General features: G+C 45.8%; 1 protein-coding gene across 1 annotated transcript in view; it reads right to left on the reverse strand.

The window, feature by feature from the left end:
* Positions 1 to 4,900: 4,900 nt before the first annotated feature.
* The window catches only part of LOC309872562 (uncharacterized protein C2orf92), a 41,055-nt gene continuing 27,860 nt past the window's right edge, over positions 4,901 to 18,095 (reverse strand). The window contains exons 6-10 of the mRNA XM_082746906.1: positions 15,154 to 15,258; positions 14,158 to 14,241; positions 8,218 to 8,325; positions 6,751 to 6,901; positions 4,901 to 5,330 (exon numbers count right to left, since the gene is read on the reverse strand). Coding sequence (XP_082603032.1) covers positions 5,195 to 5,330; positions 6,751 to 6,901; positions 8,218 to 8,325; positions 14,158 to 14,241; positions 15,154 to 15,258 — 584 coding nt within the window. The 3' untranslated portion in view covers positions 4,901 to 5,194. The remainder of the gene's footprint in view (positions 5,331 to 6,750; positions 6,902 to 8,217; positions 8,326 to 14,157; positions 14,242 to 15,153; positions 15,259 to 18,095) is intronic.

Genomic DNA, 18,095 nt, shown 5'->3' on the forward strand with positions numbered 1-18,095 from the left:
GTGCTCTGCCAAAGTGGAGGGAGGTCTATGGGTCTTTTGAACGTTCAGAGGAAAGAGCAACGGATGACTGACGGAAATGTGGGCTGGGAAAATTGCAATGCATTCCTCCTGGCTGGGTCCACACATGAGAAGAGTCTCGGAAGAAATTGGTGGCTTGCTGTCAACGCCTCCAGGCCTTTGCCCACACAGTGTCCCAGCCTGAACTCACTTCCCCCACCTCCTCAACTGCCTGGCTCCTGCTCCTCCTCCAGGTCAATGATTAAATGCGGCTTCCTCCAGGTAGCCTTCCAGTCCTCAAACTGAGCAGCACAGGGGCCTGTATCAGTTTCACCTGACTTTCAAGCAGGCCAGACTCAGCACCACCAGATCACTACTGGGTAAACCTCAGGCATTTGGATGGGGTTAGGGGGGCGGGGCAGGCTCCAGCTTGCCAGAGAGGGTTCACACCTCAGGGCAATGATCCCTAAAGGGAGGACACTCCTCCGCCCTCTGACCCCCAGGTCCCTTCTGAATTTCCTCCCATCTGGGGTATCACCTGGGTGACCAGACCACAGTGACTTTAATCTTGTCCTTTCTGGGTCTGCTGCTTAAACCTCAGGGGATGAGCAAGCTACCTGGGCTCTCTGTGCCTTTTCTCATGTAGGAAGTGGGGATGATAACAGGACCTATCTCATAGGGATACTGTGAAAATTAAAAGAGGTCTCAAAGCAAATGCACCATTATTGCCATCCTCACAGACTACCGAGTTTCCCAATTTCTAGAGTGTGCTAAGTTTGGCATGCAGGCCCAAACTCAGCAATGAGGTTCCCTTGCGCCCTCCAGAGGCAGCTCTCTGGTACTACATCCTACACCAAGCACCACTCAGGATCCTAAAGGTTAAAAGTGACACCCCTTAAAAATAAGCGATCCTGGGGCACCTGGTGGCTCAGTGGGTTAAAGCCTCTGCTTTCGGCTTAGGTCATGGTCCTAGGGTCCTGGGATCGAGCCTCGCATCGGGCTCTTTGCTCAGCAGGGAGCCTGCTTCCTCCTCTCTCTCTGCCTGCCTCTCTGCCTACTTGTGATCTCTGTCTGTCAAATGGATAAATAAAATCTTAAAAAAATAAATAAATAAGCGATCCAGCATGGTTTAAGTCAAAAGAGAATTGATCTGCCACCACAGCCATATGCTGCGCCCTTCCCTGGGAGGTCATCCACTGGCTGGCTCCTTCTTAAACATTCAGTGTTACCTCTTCAGATAGTCCTTTTGGGCTCCCTATTTATTTAACACTGAGCACCTGCTCTAGGTCACTACAGATCTGCTGCAAACACCAATGAAAATCCCTTCCCTGATGGAGGTGACATTCTACGGGGGAAAACAGAGAAGTAACAAATAAACATTCTATCGAGTATAGCAAGTGGTTTCAAGTGCTAAGGAGTAAAATAAATCAGGAGAGGGTAGAAGAAGTATGTGGGGGTGCAATTTTTGATAGGTCTGGAGAGAGGCCTCACTGAGGTGCAAGCCTGTGAATTAAGACTTGAAGGAGGTAAAGGAGGGAGTCATGGGGAGATCAGGGGGAAAGCACTCTGAGCAGAGGGAACAGCAAGTGAAAAGGCCCTGGGGCAGGACTATGACATCTGTGAGGTGGGAACTGTCTTGTTCCTGGCTGGACCCCCAGCAATGGGAGTGACACTTAGCACATAATAGTGGTCAGTAAATATGGCATGAATGGATGAAAATCCCAGGGATAACTTTTAGGAAAAGGTTGCTCAGGGCTCAAATGATGGTGCCAGATTGTTACCTCCTCCACCTGCTGACTTCATTCTCAGCCAACTTTTCTTTCTGTGGTCTGAGATAGTGACTCAGCTTCAAATCTTACCCACAAAGCTAGAATCTTGAATAAAATCTATGAGATCATTAAAACTATGAGAATGGGATATGATACACTGACATATTTTATATTTAGAAAATGTTGCAATATATATATAGAGAGAGAAAAAGAGCTGTGATTTATTGAAAAAAGAAGGAGGGGAGGAAAAAAGAGTCTACCTCTCAATTTTGCCAGCAAATCTCTAACAGAGCCCATTGGCTGAGTGGATCACATGCCCGCCCCTCACCCAGCCAGGGTCAGGTCAGCTAGACCAACCACCGAGCTGAAGGTGGAACCTCTAGCATGAGAGCAGACTAAGAACACAGGGAAACACCTCTTGGATAGAGGAAGAGGTAAAAGCAAGGGGAGGCTCCCAGTGGTCCCAGACCAATGGGGAGACCACTGGCAGATGTGGCTGACCCTAACTTGTTCTTAAAATAGAAGCCTGAGGGAGGGGTGTGAGGTCAACAGGAGGGTGGACTGCCTCTCAGTTCTAGGGTCCCAAGAGGTTGGGATGAAGATGGGATGAGGGTGGGGCTGCAACCTACCAGTAAGCTCAAGGGAAGAGTCTGGTATTTGCTCTGTGCCTACTGTATACCTAAGCCCTGACAACCACATCTCCTTCCAAGTTTCCAAGTAGATCCAGCAACCCACTGCTAGGAAGGCCATTCTACCTACTCTCCATGGTGTCCCTAGCATCCAGCCCAGCACAGTGCCTGGCATACAGCAGGTGCTCAATAAATGGTTCTTGCTGAATGAACCCTGTGAAGGAGGTAAATTCCTAACCCCATGGCAAAAACAAAGACACTGAGCTTAAGAAGTGGTCAAGGCAGAACCTGTACTAGAGTCCAGCTGGGCCCAGCCTCCCAGTGGGCCATTGATGGGACATGCCCAGAGGTGTGAAGTCCCTCCTCCTTCCCTTCCTGCTCAGTGGTGACACTGGTGGGGGCTTGGGAAGATGATGCCTAGGCCAGCGCAAGATGGTCCCAGGGCTCCCAGAGCTCCAGGACTCCTTGTCCACATGAAACTGCCAGCCACCTTTGGGCATCTGAGCTACCTCTGCCCTCAGACATGCCCATCAGCTGCTCCCACAAAAGCCCATGAAACCTGCAATGAGCAGGTACCTCTCACAATCTGTCTCTGGAAGGGTCCCATCTTACAACGATTGATTCAACTCCAGGTTCTCAGAGCTTTGGAAGGAATAAGTTCAAAGAGAGAACACATTTTCTTGTTGGGGTGTGTTTTTTAAAAAGAGGACAGAGGGGGCCCCTGGGTGGCTCAGTAGATTGAGCCTCTGCTTTCGGCTCGGGTCATGGTCTCAGGGTCCTGTGATCGAGGCCCACGTCGGGCACTCTGCTGGGCGGGGAGCCTGCTTCCCCCTCTCTCTCTGCCTGCCTCTCTGCCTACTTGTGATCTTTCTCTCTGTCAGATAAAGAAATAAAATCTTTAAAAAAAAAAAAATAAAAAGAGGACAGAGGATCCCACTTCTCAAGGCAAGTCCCTCGGAATTAGAGTGGGATGTATGCTAGAGGGTCCATGGAGTTTGCCCAGAGTTGAAACAAGTAGGGTTTGTCAGGGGGTATTAACCTGGACCTAAAGAGTCCCAGTGACTCCTGGTGCTGGTCTACCCTCCAGGCCAAGGCCTGAACCAGCCCTAGTAGGATTCAAACAAGAAGAAAGTGGGCTGATTTTTCACTGGGGAGAGAGAGATAGAGAGGAATGTCCCACTCAGACCCATCCTGGGCTGGACCTGTCCTCCAGTTCCCCATGGCTTAAAGCTTTGAGGGCTTTCCCACTTTAGGAGAGCAGACAAGGAAAAACACATGGGGTGGGGGACAAGAGAGGGAGCCCTTGATATAAGCCACCCACAAGACCTGGTTTTCCAGAACCACCTCTATTTCTGGGGGAAATGTTTCACTCACTCCACCTTCCAAAAAAAGGAGACTAGAAATCCTTCCCAATCATTCCTCCTCAGCAGGTCCCAAGGATGATAGTGGCTGGGCTACACAACAGTTACAGCACAGACCCCTGGTTTGGATTAGAATCCAGGCTGCCTCCTTAGCCTGGGGTCTCTAACAGGTGACCTTAGGCATCTGAGCCTCCCTTTTCTTGAAATAAGATGAGGATAGTCATGCCTAAAGAAATTTACACAGGCAATGCGTTCTCAGCAAATGCAACTTATTAAGGTAGAGTAAAGGTCCCGGGCTGAAGGTGACCCAGGAGACCTGTGAACCAGGAAAGGAATGGAGAGGGTAGCAGTGAGGGGGAGGCCAGGGGAAGACCAGCCTGGGCCTGCACATGGCAAGACTCTAAGTGTCTGAGCAAGAGTGCCCAAGGGTGCCCAGCCACCAGCAGCCCAGGATGGGAGTGGGGGCTGCTTCCACAGGAGCTGGTGAGCACCCGATGTGTCCCTGGCCTTTAGTACATGCCATTGGTCCCGGACATGTCCCAGGTTCTTCGTCTGCCCTGGTTGCCCTCAGTCTACGGGTCCCTCTGGGTGTGATGTGTCCCCCGCCCTCCTGAGGCCACCTGCCTCCCTAGAGCCCCATTCACTCCCTGGCAAACCCACCCACCTCCAGATGCCTTCCAGCCAGGCCCCACACGCCTGGACAGGGACCCTTTGCCAAGGCCACAGCCCGACCTTGAACCTCACTCCTGTCCTCGCCCTACCACCGTGGCCCCCATGAGGTCCGCAGAGGTTGTGCAGCCGCTTTGGTTGGGAGCTGGGGTGCAGACCCTAGGGCAGTCTCCAGGAGCCCCTGCACCAACCCCAGGTCCAACCTCTGCATCACCATCCCAGAAGAGAGTGTGTCCCCAGACCCCACCTTCCAACACACGGAGGAAGGCTTCCAGGTGTCCCCACCCCATCCCCTCTGGACCCCTTCAGATTGTAGCTCAGAGGCCTAAGTCCACCACCAAAGAGCTTCAGCTAGCTAGCTGTCTGCCCTCTCCTCAGAAACCCACAAGGACCAGGCCTGTTTCCCAAACCTTTGGTTGCCTCATGCTTGAGATTGTCTACATATTAGGCATTCAATTAATATCTGCTCCCTGAATGGCTGAATCAGAGAATCAATGCTTTAATAAATAAAGAACTTGGTAGTTGGTCAGGTTTGTGTTTGGGCAAATGTGCTGCATCTCCTGCCCTAGCTATCAGTGCCGTACCAAACTCTAAGCACCCTGTAGTACAACATCCGTGTCTTGGTCCATTCGAGACTAACAGGAGAAGGTAAACATTTTGTGGAGCACACCTCACAGCCAGAAATCAAATGCCTCTCCGTGGTGTCTGGGTGGACAATTGCCTGGCATCACAGCTTCCGGTCCTGGTTTGGCGGGCCCCACCAGCTGGCTTAGACAGAGGACTTGCCCTTCAACAACTGTTTCTGTTTCTCACTGTGCTTTTGGGGGTTCTTTTCTTGAAACTTCTGCCACCAAGACTTCCCACGCAGAATAAAAATATTATATGTCATGTTCGCTGGAGGATGTCTGAAATAAAACACACAAAACCACACTGTGCAACAACGTGTGTAGGAATTCCTACTGTCTACGCTTTGGGTGGTGACAGAGGCTTAAGTTTCTGAGGGGTGAGCATTTGATGGCCCCACAGGAAGGTCAGTCATGTGTGAAATTCATTTTGCCTCTGGGCACCAGAGAGTTTCCAAGAAACTCCTTTCCCTGCCCCCAACTTTGTGGTAACACAGGCTCTCCACAGCTTCAATTCGCCTCTGTGGGATGGAGCCACGGTCTTGGCCACTTCTTGTGATACCTTCTAAAGGCACAGAAGGGAAATGACAAAGCTGATGTATAAGCCCCAGTCAGAATTGTGAAGTGCATCAAGCTTCCAGAAGCTCTTGAAATCTTCCATCTCTAACTTCTGCCATATTCTGGGCTCCTCTTTGACTTTCAGTCCTGTCTCAGAGGAGGAAGCTGGATGTGAGGCAGTGGTGGCTGGCCTGAATGGGTTACCAGTCTTGGGAATCATAGTGTTTTAAAAAACACCTTTAGGGAAAGCAATGTCACTCTTGTGGGCAATTTTAAGTACTGCAGCTTCCGAATTGTGGGGGAGAGACACTTCATCCCCCACAGAACACCACAGCTTCCTTTCTCTGTGGACAAGCTGAGCACATAACACAGTGCTGAGCAAGACCCGAGGGGCCTTGGGAAGCTGCTTTTCCCTGTGATAAAGAAGTGTGTCTCAAGGGATGCAGACAGAGGCACATAATTTCAAGATGCAATTACTGCAAATGCATAATCTTGTAAGCCATTTAATTTCTAGTGCCTACTCAAGGTTACAGCCACTGTATCAGAGCCCTCTCATCAGGGGGATAACAGACACATTCAGCAAGTGGTACAGACAGACCTTGACTGGTCAACATGGCCTCTATCAGAGCAGAGCCCTGGAGGGCCACTGCTGGGCTAGGCCCTTCATTTGCAGGACCCCGGGGGAAGACTGAAAAGTTTGTGGGAGGTCCTGGGAGGTGCCGTTTACCAACCAGTAGAGGGATCGTTCAATATTCTAACCAGGGCTGACCCAGGGCGAACAAGCCAAATGTCAGCCCTGTGGTCATCTCCTCCACCACCTCAGCCCTCCCTGCCCTCGTATTCCTCTTTTCCAATCTTTCAGGCAGAGGCTGTACCATCTCCTCTTTTTTAAGTGGCCGTCAGTGCGAAAATCTCTGTGACCTAACTTAAGGGATTCTTTATGGAGGCCCGCATGGACCCAGCCAGGAAATCCATACCCAGCTGTGTGTCAAAACCGAGGCAGTGCTTAAAAACTCCTAGCCCGGGCCATCTGTGCCCTATGAATACACAATGTAACTCCAGGATCACCAGGAAGCTCAGGGGCAACATTGGCACGGATACCCATGAGTTCTTCGGAGGAAGGCAGGAGCTAAGAGCCACTCACGATTGCTGTTTCCTCCTGCAGCACATGGTCAACGCCAGCAGCAACAATGCTGTGACCACGAGGACTCCCGCCACCGAGCCAGCACCAATGATGATGTTCCTCTGGAGGAACTGCAGAAGCTGCTCACATGGTACGGTCTTATCTGGAATATCTAAATGAAAAGACACATGGCAAAGTAAACAGAAAGAAAGTCCCCATACAGATCTGCAGGGACGAACCTGTTAGCTCTGCTTACAGCAGAACTGAAAACATTAGAAACTTGGCCTCTGGCCCCAGAAGTCCTCTGGGGGAAGAAACTGGCTTTGTTTGGGAAAATACACTCCTAAGCTGTTTGGCAGTGACATGAGATGCTGTGTGGTGCTGGAGGTGAGACGCTGAGGGTATGAGCCCAGCAAGCAGCAAAGCAACCAAAAAGAAGGGACAACAAGGCACAGTTTGCAGGAGAAGAAGAATAGAGGAAGGTCAGATGGAAGGGGGAGGCAAGGGCCCCCAAGAGGGTGGAAAATTCTGCAATGGCTACTAAAAACAGTGGAATCAAATACTCAGTTTCGAGCTATCCCCCATCAGCCCACCTTCCCAGCTTCAAGAAGTTCTGCCATATATAGCATCTGCCTCAAGTGCATAGGTTTGACAGAATCTCATTCACAAGGATAAGCATGTTGCCAGATGAACTTCAGCTCTTACAGCCTGTAGGGACTTGCCGAAATCCTGAGGGTAGATTTTGAATGCCACCATGTACGGGCTTAGGAGCACAAGACAATCTTAGCTAGAGACCCCAGCTGACATCAGGGACTCCTAGAGCTTCTGTCACTCCACTTGTAATGTGACAAAAGCAGGAAGCAGGGAAATGGGGCAGAGATGTTCCATGATAGGAACTGGATAGTTTGGTGTGAAGAAGCACTGAGGGGAGGCTAGCAATGCAGGCCGGGGGATGCTGGCCAAGGGCCATCTTGGGTTGTGGGAAGAAAACTGGAAACGTCCAACTTGCCGCTTCCATCTAAGCTACAGTGAGAGGCAGCAGCACCAAGCCACTCCAAGGCTTGTTGGGAAAAGTCAGCACATTGTTGGTAGTGATGGGCAAGTTGCTACTCGTTCTGAATGGGCCCAGGCTCAGGTCATCCAAGGCTGAAGACCAGGGACTAGTCAATATTTGGATTTAATCCCTCCTACTTGTTAGAAAGCCTCAGTGTGCAGTAATGGCAGAGGCTCAGAGGATGATGCCCATGTTAGGAAGGACCCTGGCTGTGTAGAAATGACTGAAAGTAGCATCTTTTAAAAAGGGTGGTCAAATCCCGAGTTAGTTTCATTCATCATTTTACTGGCAGATTGTATGCATTGTGGGTAAATAAAAGGCGTGCTGACATCTCCTCTGTTAAAATACCATGAAAGGCACAGATGCATTCTGAAGTTACCTGTTCATGTCTGTTTAGCTTATTAGTTCGTAAGTGTCTTGTTATAACTTATTACCTGTCTTAGCTGCTGCTTCAAGTGTTTCTTTATTTATAGCAGTAAATGGTTCATTCATATTCCTGTTGGAGAGAGAGGATTCTTTATCCCTCTTCTCTGAATTGTGATCTATGGAAGACAAAAGACAAAATGTGTTTATCTAAAAACAACCATTGGCCTGTGATTAGTTCTGGTTTTTTAAAGATTTTATTTTTAAGTAATCTCTACACCTAACACGGGGCTCAAACTTATAACCCTAAAATACAGAGTCATATGCTCTAATGACAGAGCCAGCAAGGCCCTCCTAAGTAGTTCTATTTTTTTTTTTAAGATTTTGTTTGTTTATTTATTTGACAGACAGAGATCACAAGTAGGCAGAGAGGCAGACAGAGAGAGATTTGGAGGGAGGAAGCAGGCTCCCTGCTGAGCAGAGAGCCCAATGTGGGACTTGATCCCAGGACCCTGAGAACATGACCTGAGCAAAAGGCAGAGGTTTAACCCACTGAGTCACCCAGGCGCCCAGTAGTTCTATTTTTATGATAAAAATAACTTCCTCTCGGGGCGCCTGGGTGGCTCAGTGGTTTGGGCTGCTGCCTTCGGCTCGGGTCATGATCTCAGGGTCATGGGATCAAGCCCCGCATTGGGCTCCCTGCTCCGCAGGAAGCCTGCTTCCCTCTCTCTCTCTCTCTCTGCCTGCCTCTCTGCCTACTTGTGATCTCTGTCTGTCAAATAAATAAATAAAATCTTTAAAAAAAAAAAAAAGTAACTTCCTCTCGGGGCACCTGAGTGGCTCAGTCAAAGTTCCGACTCTCAATTTCCTCTCAGGTCATGATCTCATGTGGGATGGAGCCCTGCAGTAGGCTCCACACTCAGCACAAAGTCTGCTTGTCCCTCTCCCTTTGCTCCTCCCCTACTCACACTCTTCTCTCTCTCTTTCAAAGAAATAAATAAAATCTTAAAAAAAAAAAAAAGACTTGGGGTGCCCGGGTGGCTCCCAGGATCCTGGAGTAGAGCCCCATGTCAGGCTCTCTGCTAAGCAGGGAGCCTGCTTCCCTTCTTCTTTCTCTGCCTGCCTATTTGTGATCTCTCTCACTGCCATAAAATCTTTTTAAAAAGAAGAAGAAGAAGAGTGAGAAGTAATGAACCATGTACCCCCAGCACACTTCAAGGCTGGAGCCCTCAAGCCCAGATGCCTTTGAGCTGAGTGTCAGCTTTGGCGTGAGTTTGGTGAATCTGCCTTGGCCTAGCTCTCAAAGAGGTGGGGATCAGACAATGTGGTTGACACCGCTGTGGTATGAGACAACAGCCTCTCAAGGTCTTAATTATTTCTGGGGAAGGAGAGAAATGTGTTCCTTCTTTAGCCTGGCTTAGAAAAGAGAGAAAACTTCCAACTTAAAGTGAGTCATAATTACTTGACTACGGAAATGCCAGCTTGTCAAATCAGTCAAAAGATTAACAACCACAGAGACACGTAAAACTCTGGACAGTGTAGTTAATCTGCTAAGGGGTTACACTGGCCTTGCTCTTTCACAGAGGTGTGGAAAAGATTGACTCATCATTTGAACACAAATTTTCACCCTCTGTGTCTCTGTACCACAGAAACAAAACCAGAATTAGAAACCACTGTCTATGCTTACCCATCAATGTGGCTTGTGATTTTGATCATTTGTTGCAATTTTTTTGGTGAGACAACATAAGCACAGTTACCAAGTTTTGCCAAATGCAGGCTATTTCCAGACCTCATTTCAATGATAGAAAATCATTAACTATGAGAGAAACAGTAGCCCATTATAGGAGCAAGGACAACAAGCTAAGCCCAACATCCATGAGGGAGACTCAATTCAAGTGCCAGCCACATCCTGGGCCTGGTCAAACTGTGCTAAATGAGTCCAGAACCAAGAAATTTGGGTGTTGTTTTCAGGGAAAAGTTGAAGTCTTACATCATAATTTCTCTGCTTTTCCTCTTAAGAGACTAGTGAAATAAGACTCTGATTGCTTCTCTTAAGAGCACCTTACTAGGGCACCTGGGTGGCTCAGTGAGTTAAGCCTCTGCCTTCGGCTCAGGTCATGATCCCAGGGTCCTAGGATTGAGTCCCACATCACGCTCTCTGCTCAGCAGGGAGCCTGCTTCCTCCTCTTTCTCTGCCTGCCTCTCTGCCTACTTGTGATCTCTGTCTCTCAAATAAATAAATAAATAAATTTTAAAATTAAAAAAAAAAAAAGAGCACCTTACTGCTGCACCGTTAACTGAGAACTAGGTTCCCTTCAGGAGAGCTCTATCAGTAATAGCTGGAACTCGCACACACCTATGCACGCTTTAACACGACACTTCACTTCTCAAAAAAAAAAAAAAATCATTTCCTCAGCCCTCTTCCTACCCAGCTCTTTTCACCATTAATTTTGGCATGGGGCGGGGGGCAGATATGGTTACGGCCGCTAAGGAAGATGTGTGTGGTCTGGATTTCCTACTCCAACAGAACGGCTTCAGAGCAGCTGGCCTCTGACAAGAGGCCTGGTCAACCTCTTTTTCTTATGTGGTGTGACCTCTACTACTGTGTGCAGGGGGTCTCTTCTTAATTCACTCTCTCTACTCAAAAAACCTTGGCAAGCAGACCCTCATTTCTTGTGCTCTCAAAGCTCCATTCAAAGACAACCTGAAGCACTTTTTACATCCCTTCCATTTTAGCATATTTATAGCTAATAATTTTGGATGATGCTGACTTTCCTATTGGCAGTGAAATCTTGGAGGACACAAGTGCCTTCCTTGTTTAGCTCTCAACTCCTGGCACAGAGCCTTTCACCAAGTAGGAGATCAATAGCTAGGTCTTTAGTGAGAGAAGGAATCCTGAAGACTCTTGACTGAAACCTCATGAGAGACTCTGAGCCAGAACCACCCAGCTAAGCCTGATTTGTTGGCCAAGGTTGCAGTCCTTTGAAGGCTTACTGGTACCAGAGGGTCTGTTTCCAAGACGGCTCACTCACACAGATGTTGACAGTAGGTCTCATCTCTCCACTGGCTGGAGGCATCACAAGGGCCTCTCCTTAAGTCAGTGGACACTACTGGAATGTCCTCACAACATGGCAACTGACTTTCCCCAGAGTGAGCCATTCAAGAGATAGCTGGGCAGAAAACAAAATGTCTTTGATGACCTAATCTATGAAGCAGAACACCATCACTTCTGTCATGTTCTATTCATTTGAAGCAACTCACTAAGTCCATCCCACACTCAAGAGGAGGGGGACCAAAGAATTTCTGGACCTATTTTAAAGCCACAGTAGAAATGAAATTCCAAAGAAGATAGCTGAACAAAGGAAATATTTGCTTATATCCATATAACATAAGGATTTTAATCAGCTCCCTCCGGTTTTGTGGATGGAGAGAAGTGACACTATTACAAATGGATTTACACTCTACAGGAAGCCTGGACTTTGGTATATGACCCATCCCATTAAGCAGAGACCCCTGAATGATTGAACCACATGTTGAGGTCAAACCATATGAAATATGACCGATTTTTTTTAAAGATTAATTTATTTATTTTAGAGAGAAAGCAGGGAGGAAGAGCAGAGGGAGAGGGAGAAAGAATCTCAAGCAGACGCCCTGCTGAGCGCAGAGCCAGACACAGGGCTTGATCTCATGACCCTGAGGTCATGACCTGAGCTGAAATCAAGGGTTGGATGCTTAACTGACTGAGCCACCCAGGAGGCCCTTAACCATTTTCGACCTATAAAAAACAGTAAGTTCAGATGATTCAACTTGACATTATACTCCCAAGGTAAGTTTTCTAATCTATGTATTTCTTTTCATTGTGAGACTCCTAGAAACTCAATACCATGGATTATCAAGATGAGTGTAATGATTGATTTTTAATATGATTTTTGTGTATTGAAGAAAAAAAGAAAAAAAAAAGAATGGCCTCCAAACCTAGTTTAGATTGGCCACTGTACACCTTGGGGGTCTGGGAAGATAGAGGAAAATAAATCCATTTTATACTTTGGCCACTGTACACCTTGGGGGTCTGGGAAGATAGAGGAAAATAAATCCATTTTATACTTTGGCCACTGTACACCTTGGGGGTCTGGGAAGACAGAGGAAAGTAAATCCATTTTATACTTTGGCCACTGTACACCTTGGGGCTCTGGGAAGATAGAGGAAAATAAATCCATTTTATACTCCAGGCAATGAGTCAAGCTCCTATAAGGAAGAAAAATCACACACTGAAGGAGCCAAAAGTAAACTTGAAGAAATAGAAAGACATCCCCATTCCAGCACAGAATGACTTACCATCAGTTTTCCCAAAGTGAGTAGTCATGTCTGTCTTATAAATTTAACGCATAACTCTTATAAATTTAATGCAATGCTAATAAAAATATCGACAGGCTTCTAATGAAGTTACACAAGTTGATACTAAAATTTATGTAAAAAAAAAACATGCAAAAATTGCGAGGAAAATACGGAACAAGCAAAAACTGCAAAGAAGGGGCTAGTCGCATAAGGCACTAACACAAAGTAGTTCAGCTTCTGTAATTAAAATAGGGTGGATGGATGCCTGGGTGGCTCAGCCTGTTAAATGACTGCCTTCGTCTCAGGTCATGAACCCAGGGTCCTAGGATTGAATCCCGTATCCGACTCCTTGCTCAGCAGGAGCCTGCTTCTCCCTCTGCCTCTGCTGTTCCCCCTGCTTGTGCTCTCTCTAACTCTGACAAATGAATAAATAAAACTTAAAAAAAAAAAAACAGTGTGGTACTGTTTTATACAGCAACCAGTAGGCCAGTGGTTAGGATATAAAGCCCAGGAAGAGACCTAGGACATATGGAAATTTAGTATAAGATAAAGGAGGTATCTCAGATCATTGGAACACAGATGGACTTTTTAATAAATGGTGTAGCCATTTCAGAGAAAAATAGCATGACTTGGACTGTATTGATTAAATCATTCGAACCCGTGTATGGTTCTCAGTATAAAATCATTCTCTCACAGCTGCTGGTATAGACCTAGGTGCCAAAGAGATGCTCAACTACATTGAATTTATGATTATCATGAAATCCACAGAAGGAAATCTATAGGACAAATTCAGGAATGTTAGAGGTATTCATTTTAAAGAGAATTTGGCAGTAAATTAATCTCCAAAAACCATCTAGGTCAATGATTCCAAATGTTACCTGTAGGTAAGTCACTTGGAAAATAGGCATAATTGTGTGGAACCCCGGACTCCACTTTTAGAAACTCTAGTGGGTTCCAGAAAAAAGGGTTGATAATCTCTTCCCATTTCTCATCCTCTACCCCATGGCTGATGCTTGGTCCAGGTTGAGAACCACTGACGTAGTTCATATTCTTATTCCCAGGAAAGACCACATATTTGCCAGCTTGGACAGTGACATAATTAGCCTATTTTTCCTTTTTAATCTTTCTAGCTGCTTCGGGAAGAAATGTTTCATGGGATGCTAGTTTCTTATCCTGTCTTCAGAGCCCATCTGCTCCCCCCATAATTGGGTCTGTGTGGTGAGCCTTTGCTCATCAGCTAAAGGAGAACACTTTCCCACAGTCCTCATGGTGGGGAGAGAGAGAACCCCTCTGGGCTATCACTTCAAGAATGTGTTCTGTACCTCACCAGTCTCTGACCGCAGGGGGAGAAAGGGACTTCACGAGTAAGTTTGGGAAGAGGATTCAGGTACCTTTAGCCATCCGCTTCCAGAGAGCAAACATTTTGACCTGCTCTTCAATGCTGTGAATTTTACAGAATCAAACTCTCTTGTGGTGGGGTTGGGGGAAACCATAGTTACTCTTCCTAATTCGAAAAGAAGGCCCCACGTTACCCAGCCAAATTTTCTAGAGAAGATAGTCTGAGCTTCATCTATAGGATCCTTAGCTCAGTGTCACATTTGCTTCCAAACTCAGGTACAAGAAGATGAGGTATTACTTATTGGCCCCCAACTCCGAGTACGTCCATTTGCATTTACCATTAGTAGAAATTCTGTCCACGCTGCCAAAGAGAAACCTTGGTGCAGTAGAATACCCAGCAACATTGGGTCCTTTGATGAAAACTATGGTGGGGGGTGGGGGGATGAAAGAGAAAAATTTGTATCAGTACACACGTACACACTTTTGAGTGAGCACTTTGGGTCCATATTTTGTTTTAAGTGTTGAAATGCTGACATAGAATTCCAATTGTATTTGGAATGTATATTTGAAAGTTTACATGTCAATGTAGAGCAAGGCATCGGCTAGCTGCTGACTGGAGAGGCTGGTGCCCACGCAGAGTCTGTGGGAAACAAACCTCAGGAATTGAAATTCACATCTGTATGCAAAATTCCAACACAGTACCCATTTCTCGGCTGCCCGGGGCACTTCCCTGTACTGCTGGGAGTTTCTGATACATAATTCTATCCTTACAACCTATGATCAAACAACTGTCTTAATTCTCAAACTACTACTTAAAAAAATAATAATAATCTGAAGCTGCTTTCGGGAAGAGTATTTTTCTTTTTTGTTATTTCTCCTGGTGTGCCCTAGGTCAAGTGATTTTTTCCGGCCTGGGTCTTACCATTGAATGCGGGGACTAATGACTGCACCAGCTCTCCCCAGGGGCTAAGCAAAGTATCAAAGTATGTGGGGTGGGGGGTGTACATAAAGTGTGTGCAGGACAAAGTTATGACGTTACTCAGGGCTCCTGTTGTAATTCCAGTTCCTATCTTCTGAACAGCCTCCAGAAAGTGAGAACCTGCTTTATACATGAACTCCAAGGATCCCCCACAAAATAGAAGGATAGGCACATCTGAGACCATAGATTTGAAGGTTATAGAGAGGTTTTCAGACAATTCTTTCCTGCCATTCTTGATTTGTCTTTGCCACACATGGAGCTGTTTTAACAAATGCTAAAATGATAGCACTGTATATATCACATACAGAGACCTATAGGAATACATGCACCAATAGTTTAAAAGACATATACTTACTTTCTGAATTCATGTCTCTCTTTGTAATTGATTTGCCTGCTGTTCTGGCTTCATCAAATGGTGTCCCATACGGAGCCTTGTAGAACACTTGCTGTAGAATTTCATCTCAAGTGAAGTAAAAAAGACGTGTTAATACCAGCCTTGGGGGATTGACATTTTTCTCTGTGTAAGTACCTAAAGCAGTCTACAAATACAGTAAATAGATGATATTAAGCTCAGGGGACATATGAAATTACACTCTGCCTTCTACTTGTCTTGGGAAGGGAAATCCTAACTCCTACAATCATTTCTGAAAAAGTGTGATTGAGCTAGATGTCTTGAGCAGTAAATATTTCCCATGAAAAGATATGCAGCTAGAAACTTTGCCCCAGACCTCATGACATTTAGTGTCATTATCTTCCTTCTTGCTCCTGTTATCATTCTGACCCACCTCTGAGACTTCCCCAAGAGGGCCCATGTATTTTTATAGGATGAAGTCCTTCAGGGCAAACATAAAGCAGAACAGATTTTTAAAAGTCAGAAAGCTCTTTATAAACTGTTCCTAATTTCTCATGGTTATACATTTTTAAATGTACTCCTCTTTCTTTCCTTTTTAAAGTTTTCAGCCTTCTACTTTTCCCTGGGGACAGCAGTTTCTTGTTATTTCTAGTTCTACTTTGCACAGCCATGGAAAATAACCTTCACAAATTCCATCCATTCTGTATATATTTTGAGCCCTTTTTCAAGGCTGTTGGTACATGGGTGGCTGTTCCACTCACCTGACAGAATATGCTTAAGGACCCAAAAAATTAACTTTCGAATTTACTTATTCAAAATAATGAGTTTTTGTCACCAGCCCCATTTTTTTTCACACTATGATCCCATTTTATTAAAAAAAAATTTTTTTTAAACACAATGCAACCTAATTTCTACAGGTACATACACAGGTCTGTAAATGTAGGATAAAACTACTGAAATGGGGCACCTGAATGGCTCAATCGGTTTAAGCATCTGCCTTTGGCTCAGGTCAGGATCTCAGGGTCCTGAGACTGAGCCCGCCTTGCATCCAGCTCCCTGCTCAGCAGGAAGTCTGCTTCTCCCTCCCCAGTCCCCACTTGTGCACTCTCTCTCCCCCTCAAATAAACAAACAAAATCTTAAATGGGGGGAAAAAACCCTATAACAGTTATCTTTATGGAGGTAGGGAACAAATAAAGATCAAATAGAACTTCAGCATTAAATAAATGTAAGGTTTTAGTTTCATGTATAAGGAGACTTATCACTTGTGTAAATACCAAACTTTTTAATTTACCAGAACTAACACTTTCCAACCAAGGTGAGAAAAGGGCACTATTGAGAATGATCCCAATTTTGTAAAAGCAGTAGAACAAACAAAAAATCTCTGCACAAGCACATATGTTTTTACTGGCACAGAGACAGATGGAGAGAGAGGAAGAATGCACACCTGGCCGATGGAAAGGGTGTAGGGAAGAGACTATTAACTTTTTCTTTACCCATTTCATACTGATACCTTTCTACCTTTTTAAAAAGGAAGTTAATTTTTTTAAAGAGATGTTATTAATCTCAAACAGCGCCCATTTTTGATAGTATAGAGAGGGTGACCATCTCTCCCCACCTTGTCACCTATCTGGCAGAGGTACTCAGCCTTTGCCATCCTGTCACCAGCCCCTTCCTTGACAGATGTGTTGACCTGTAAATTCCTCAACTGTTGCTCGGAGAGAACCTGGAAAGTTTACTGGTGGCCCCCCAACGCCAAGGCCAACACTAACGTGGTGCTGGGCAGGTCAATAGGCCTTTGGGGTATAATGGAATCCTCCCAAACCCCAAACCAGACACCCACCTTCACACTCCCTCACTCCCCTTCCACACATGTGGGGTGGGATTCAGAGACATGGGGCTTCTGCAAGAAGGAGAAAAGTCTCTGATTCCCGGGTGAGAATTCCCAGCACAGTAAGGTGGCTGCAAGAGCTATCTGCATCCCTTCACCCATTCAGTCATGGTAACTACCCAGCCTGCAACCAGCCAGACACTCAGTGCAGGTCCCCTGGAGCCTCTTTAATAGCACACATGGAGGAAGGACAAACCCAGAATTCCCATTATGCGGCAGTTCCTGGAAAAAAGGCCCATGTCCCATGTAGAGAGAAGGCCCTTCCAAGCAGGACTGGCAGGCATAGTTCTGCAATCAGAACATCCAAAAGGTTCTAACCCAGGGGGAAGCATCAGTGCTCACACTCCTGGGAGCTCTTTCTCAGACCAGATGTAACTCTCAGTGTCTACCCCTGACCCAAACACACCACCAGGGAGGAGAGCTTTCTCTGGATTCTGGTTGGCTTCCATACTGCATCTGTGGTTTCAAACATTTTCCCTCATGTCAGCTCTCTGCAAAGACCTCCCTAGACCTTATTTTGTTGCTGCTTTTAAATTTTAAAAAAATTTATATATATAATTTATGGTGTGTATATATTTATTTATATAATCTATGTTGATTATATATAATTTCCATTTTAAGCATTTTTAAGTGTACAATAAGGAGCATTAAGGATATTCACACTGTTGTGCAAACCCCACCACTATTTACTTCCAGAAATTTTCCATCTTTTCAGACAGAAATTCTGTACCGTTAAGCAGTAATTCTCCATTCCTCCCACCCCCTAGCCCCTAGTAACCTCTATTCTACTTTCTATCTCCAATAATTTGCCTATTTTAGATACCTTGCATAGGTGGAATCATACAATATTTGTGCTTTTGTGTCTTTATTTGGTATAATGTCTTCAAGGTTCACCCATGAATTAGCATGTAACAGAATTTCATTCATTTTTATAATCAAATACTATTCCATTGTATGTCTATACCACATATTGCGTATTCATTCATCTGTGATGGACACTTGGATTATCTCCACCCTCTTGTCTATTGTGAATAATCCTGCTATGAACATTGGTAT

Source organism: Mustela nivalis (genome assembly GCF_964662115.1).
Source record: "Mustela nivalis genome assembly, chromosome: 8".
NCBI lineage: Eukaryota > Metazoa > Chordata > Mammalia > Carnivora > Mustelidae > Mustela > Mustela nivalis.